Source organism: Sinocyclocheilus grahami, unplaced genomic scaffold (genome assembly GCF_001515645.1).
Source record: "Sinocyclocheilus grahami isolate Dianchi unplaced genomic scaffold, SAMN03320097.WGS_v1.1 scaffold3.1, whole genome shotgun sequence".
In the NCBI taxonomy this organism is placed as follows: Eukaryota; Metazoa; Chordata; class Actinopteri; order Cypriniformes; family Cyprinidae; genus Sinocyclocheilus; species Sinocyclocheilus grahami.
In genome coordinates, this window is record NW_015505182.1 from 2,895,376 (window position 1) to 2,901,855 (window position 6,480).

General features: G+C 35.6%; 1 protein-coding gene across 1 annotated transcript in view; it reads right to left on the reverse strand.

The window, feature by feature from the left end:
* Nucleotides 1–6,062, reverse strand: part of ece1 (endothelin converting enzyme 1) — a 23,951-nt gene extending 17,889 nt beyond the window's left edge. The window contains exon 1 of the mRNA XM_016253769.1: nt 5,929–6,062. Within this exon, the coding sequence (XP_016109255.1) occupies nt 5,929–5,931 (3 nt within the window). The 5' untranslated portion in view covers nt 5,932–6,062. The remainder of the gene's footprint in view (nt 1–5,928) is intronic.
* Between the last annotated feature and the right edge of the window lie 418 nt (nt 6,063–6,480).

A 6,480-nucleotide genomic window follows, 5' to 3' on the forward strand; every position in this document is an offset into this window, starting at 1 on the left:
CCTATTATGCTCTTTTACAAAGTCTTGATTTTGTTTTGGGGGTGTACTAGAACAGGCTCTCATACTAGGTTGTTCGAAAAACACATTATTTTTCACATATTTTACATTATTACAGCACCTCTCTCCCCAGTCTGGCATGAACGGCACGAATAGTTCCTGTATCAAATGAAGCCTTCTGAAATACGAAATGTGCTGTGATTAGTTAGCTGGGCCAGAGTGTGTTGTGATTGGCAGCACTCGGCGCCTGGTCGGGAAATGTCATGCTCCTTTCCATTGCCGCCATGCTGCGAGCTTCAGTGTAAATATTGCTCAAAATCAAATCAATTTGAGCGCAATTTAAACCCGGATGATTGTAACATGGATTACATGTTAAACATGGTTAAACAGCGTGCAGTTGCCGTACTGTATTAAAGCTTTAATCACGATAAAACTGTATATTAAAAGCTAACATAAGCAGTAGCAGTAACAGCGTATCTAAAAGTATGAGACAACAACAAACAAAAAACATAGGCCTAACATTAAAAGCCATGCTTGCACAGGTTCTGCACGATCCTCTTCAATAATATCCTCTGCTTCTCAATCGGGCTAAAACTGATAAGAGATATTAACGATGCAGTTGTTTACAATACAACCAGAGCACATGCCGCCGAGGTGAAGGGCGGGACGTTTAGACGCACGCTAGAGGCGGTTTAGCCAATCACAACACACTGGGCTAGCTAACCAATCATAGCCCATCGCCTATTTCTGAGGGAGGAGCTTCATAAAAGAAGGAAATGATCAGCCCGTTTCTCAGAGAAGGGACAGAGAGTTGTGGAATAAAGGTAAATTATGTGAAAAATAATGCGTTTTTAAAAAAAACGAAGCATTAACACGTTAGACTGCCCCCCATAAACACAATCAAGCCTAGAAAAAAACCCAGTGAACCCCTTTAAATAAACACAAATTCATTTTTAAAACTGTAATTTTTTTAATGTAATAATAAAACTAGTATTTTAAATGAAAATATTTTAAATATATTTGAATGTATTTTTATATGTATATTAAATATGCAATAATGTCTTTGCTTCCTCCTCTTCATTCCAGTGAGATTTTATCTTTATTTTGGGGCTTTTTGTATTATTCATTTATAATGAATCCACAGAAAAATTTAATAATGGAAAAAAAAGAGATATTTAACAGCCCAAAAAAATTTAATTATGTAACTTAGTGTTTTTGTAAAAGTTAATCTAATTTATTTTTGTCATCTGGCTGCAAGAAAGACTAATTGTCTTGAGTCTTGTCAAAGCCAGGCATCTATCATAAGGCCTCTGTGGCATCTGAACAGCAGACACATATGTTCACTTTAAGCCAAACCCCACTTCAGCCAAGCACGTAAAACACAATTCAGACACGCCAAAATATATTAACCACAAAATGACCAGTCCAAACATATTCACACCCAGAGCTGCAGTTAGCATATTGAATAGAATTTTTTGGCCAGACGCACTTCTCACGACCTCAGAGGGGTAAAGCCCTGTCATTTGATGACCCTGATTGGGCGGGAGAGTAACACATAAGGGTATTGACAGAAAGAGCTGAATTTCTTCCAACTTGGAAAGCACAAGTTCCTTTGGCATTTACTAAAAACATATTAGGAGCCTAATTTATGGTGTCATTTGGAAATGATGAGACAGATATTATGTGTGTGTGTGTGTGTATATTATATATAATAATACACACACACACACACATATATATATATATATATATATATATATATACACACACGTACACACAGTAAAAGACTTCAAGATTTTTTTCTGTCACAGCCTACTTTAAGATAATTATACTTAAATCATTTTTATTATTTCATCAGTAATTTTCACAAGTATTTTATAAGTATGAAAATTAAGTTACGTGAAACAATCATTTCTTTAAAAAGAATACAAAAATAAAATAAAATAAAACACACATACACACAGCATCTATACACCCAACAAAATCACAAATCAAATTTCTTGTACTTTCAAAGAGCAATATAAAAATAAAATTAAAATATAATTGTGCTATTTTATTGCAAGAAAGAAAAACAGAGAAATAAAAGAAATGTAACCAATATAAAAAAAAGAAAAATGACAAATTGTTTAACAAGGTAACACATTTTGCCTAAGCACAAGACTAATTAGTTTTAGACCAGATTTTTGGTTTGTATTATTGATCAATTTATATATTTACCATTAATTAAAGAAAAACTATAGTTTGATCATTTTTCTTACAATAAAGTTGGTAAAAATGTTTGAATGGTTGAGCTGGATAAAAATAGTCAATGCTAGAATTTTATAGAAATCGAGAAAATAAACTAAAATTATACAGTATATTTTTCTTCCACTTGGTTGTGCAGTGAAAAGGATCCATATGAGGTCACGTCCTGGGTTTTATGGGATGTCCCATTACTTTAATAGGGGAAAAAATAATGTGGTAACAGGTAAGGAACGGGACGCAAATTTATTGTAAGTGGCTCAAATATGCTATACACATTCTTCATATTCATAGTAAATGTACTTATGGTCTTCAGGCATAATTCTATCCAAAGCCAGACTCATAGACACTTTCCTGGCAGGTCTGCCCCAGCAGATGTGCAGTCATGCAGCTGCCAACAGCATGTCAGCAACCAGCAATGACAATGGACTCTTCCCTTTACGTCGCTTTCCAGTGACATGTCTCATTGAAAGTTTGGCTGGTGACTCAGAGACCTGCCTGTATCCGGTCTAGGGCTTTGGCTCAATCATCTGTCGACCCCAGATTGAAGCAAGGCGCAGGTGTACAGAATCGCCAGAACTCTGATTCTATCAACAGTGAGGATGGATTCATTGCCTCTTTCCCATAGCCAACCCTGCTTTAGTATTTACTAAAGGCTGATCTGGGATCGTTTCTAGCATTTTCCATGCTCATAAAGAAAAAGGAAGTTGGTCCCAGCACAGTGTGAAAGACACAATACAAAATATGCCAAGATTCCTAGACCAAGTCTCAAATGCTAAACCACAGCTATGAGTCAGAAATCCGTCACTGATCCTGTGAACTGTCCAATTGTTTAAGGCACGAAAGCATTTCCCTGGTATGGCTAAAGCATTTGTTTGACACTGTGCTAATATGTGAAAGCGAATGCATGTGTGTGTGAGAGAGAAAGCACATTTCATTCCACACCTGAGTCAGAGACTCTGTGACTTGGATATGGCCTAATTCCTGTTCACGTACCACTTTTTAACAAATATTTTTGGTCTAAGTCATCCAATGTCAATCTGAGCATTAAAGTTCAGGTTTTGATTTTTATGCAAGGCAGAAGAAGCACCTAAATAAAGAAGCACGTTTGATACTTGGTAACTCTGTCACATGATCTTCCAGTTTTGTCACGCATTACTTGGGGTCATTCCCTGGTGGTAAGAGTAATATTATCATACACCCCGTTTCAGTAGTTTGAGAGCAAGGGTTTCATTTACATGCTGAGATTACACTCAGATCAGACACAAAGTGTTTTTACACAGCCAAGTTAAGGCTGCTCCATGCCTGCTCAAAATTCAGTGTCAAGACATAATGCTGTATAAAAGCCAGACTAAATTATGCCTGCTCTGACCAACTTTAGCCCCCAGTTATACAGTATATAGTTTTGATTGTTGTACAAATGCATTTCTGCAACCTCCGAGCAGAAATGTGAGTACACATAAAATCTGTGTAAATGCCACTGCAGAAATGCCACCTTGGCTGTATAAATTTGACATACGATATTGGAGACTGTAGATTTAAATCAAAATATATGACAGGAAATGATGTAAAGCAGGTTAGAGTTTTTTTTTTGTCAGCTGAAACTCTTTGACCTCTTTAACAATACATTTAGGCCTACATGTTCTCCGTTCTCTGATACTGGTTAATGACATGCAGGTAAACTTGAAAATATTTCATCTTAATTTAGTAAGTGTTTTATTTTGATTGGTTTTATTTTAAAATTATTTATTTTTAATTTTACTTTATCATTTAATTAAATAATAGCCTTTCATCAATTCATGAAACAAAACCACCTGCAGTTCCCTTGCCAAATCGTTAGTACAAAAGAGTTAAAGGGTTAGTTCACCCAAAAATGAAAAATCTGTCATCATTTACTTACTATAAAAAAGATATTTTGAGAAATGTCTTAAGTGTTGTTGTTTTTTTTCATACAGTGGAAGTCAACAAGAACTAAAACTGTTCGGTTACCAACATTCTTCAAAGTATCTTCTTTTGTGTTCCACAGAAAAAAAGAAAGTCATACAGGTTAGGACAGTGATCCTCAAATCTGGCTCGCGAGATCCACTTTCCTGCAGAGTTTAGCTCTAACCCTAATCAAACACACCTGAGTTTGCTAATCAATGTCTTCCGGATCATTAGAAAAATCACAGGTATAGTTGTTTGATTAGGTTGGAGCTAAACTCTGCAGGAAAGTGGATCCCGCGAGCCAGATTTGAGGATCACTGGGTTAGGACATGACATGAGAGTGGCAAATATAGACAGAATTTTCATTTTTAGGTGAACTATCTCTTAAGAGTCTGGCGCCAGTTCCCCCTATGCTTCTGACATCTCTATCAGGTCAATAAAAAAAATCATATACTATAGAAAATGGTTGTAAAAACAGAAAAGTCATTTAAAACATTAAGATCAAATAAAAAATGGAGCAGGCAAAAGGTAAAAATAACAGTGTTAAAAGTGGTGTCTGTCCAGTTACAAAAGAAGCTAAATTATGCATTTCTGTAAAAAATGAATCACTCTGAGCTTTCCCACATCTGGTGACAATGAGTCACAGTTAAGTCCACAGTTACCTCTTTTAACTAAACTAACCTGTACATCACCCATGAACATGTCAGCTGTCATCCAAACAGAAACACTTCAGATGTCTGGGTTTCTACATTTCATAACACATCCTAATCAGGGATTAAGAAGATGGAAATCCATAGAGGAGACGACTAAAAACAACATGCCGACCTCCGCTCTCTGGAACATATGACAACATAAAGTCTCATGATAACGACAAAAGTCACAACTTCTGGCGTCAGAGATTCCCCGGCGCAGTCTTCCTCTCTAGGATTACACTAGAGATAAAAACTTAAACCATCGGGCATCTTAATCTCTTGAGGAAATTGTGCAAGACATGGGTAATCATGATGTGTAATGTGTGGATGTGTAATCTTGTACTCAGTGTCTTGTACCATGCTTGCTGTCACTTGATTAACAGTAAATATATATTTAATATAAACACATAAAGGTCTATTATACATGACAAAATAAGCTCCATTTCACAAATAATAATTTTACAAAAAGTATACTAAACGCATGTCTGTCCTTGATACAAACATTAGCTAAGGCTCATACGCATTCTTAATAATATGTATATAAACATTAGGCTACATGAACATTAAACTTAATTGTTTTATTTGAAGCACACAAGACTGAAGGAGTCACAAGCCAGACTATGTTTACAGCCTTGTTGTTGGTCAGCATGTACAGCTGTGACTTTGTTGCCTTAAAGTAAACTCTCATGATGAATTCTGGGTAATAAGTAACCTCTGTTCAAATTAATACAGCACACGGAACTGACTTAATTAGTTCAGTTCCATTTTCACAGTAACGTGGATTGAAGTATTAGAATGCATATCAGTGATTACCATAACAAACAGGGAGTGTTTATTTAAGAGTAGGCTATAGTTAAATAAACAGGTTTACGTTTCACCTGATGAATTCACGTGCATTTAAGCACGTTGCCTGAAACTACTAATTTAGAGACAGAAATGCGAAACTGTGTACTGATATATTAAATTACATTTATACAGCTTTATCTGCAAATTATACAACACACCGTGAGCAGTGCAGTAACATGCAAGCAACTGTTATTTTGACAAACAAGGAAAAGTTCTGTGTCCTTACCATATGTATTAGACTATCTCTCTTTTCTAGGCAGCTGTCCACTTTCCTTTTATAATCTCTATTATGCAAACTAGTATTCCCCTGTTGACTCGATACAGCTTGCACACGAGCGTACACAGTTTAAATGCGAGGCACCCGTCAGGATTATAATAGTAACTTCAGTCAACCAATCATATTCCAAAGCAGGTTTCCACTTTCAACTTCTGACCAATTGTATTTCAACTGAGGGCGGGACATTGGTGACAGCTCAATACTGATACAGAAAGAAATTGTATGATTTTATATGAACTTCATGTCATATAGCGCCGCAACTGCATACCCAATATTTTGTTTAAATTATAATGGTAAATAATGATAGATAATAATAATAATAATAATAATAATAATAATATAATCTGCTGTGGCAGATTCTGTTCTCATTAGAAACTGTGTATTAAAAGTATTTTTTTTAAGACTGGTTGTTGTTGGAAAATTCACAGCTTTAAAATAGCCTACCATCTTTTCAGAGTATAGATGGATTCAACTCAGCGATTCGAATCTTGTGAATTGGTT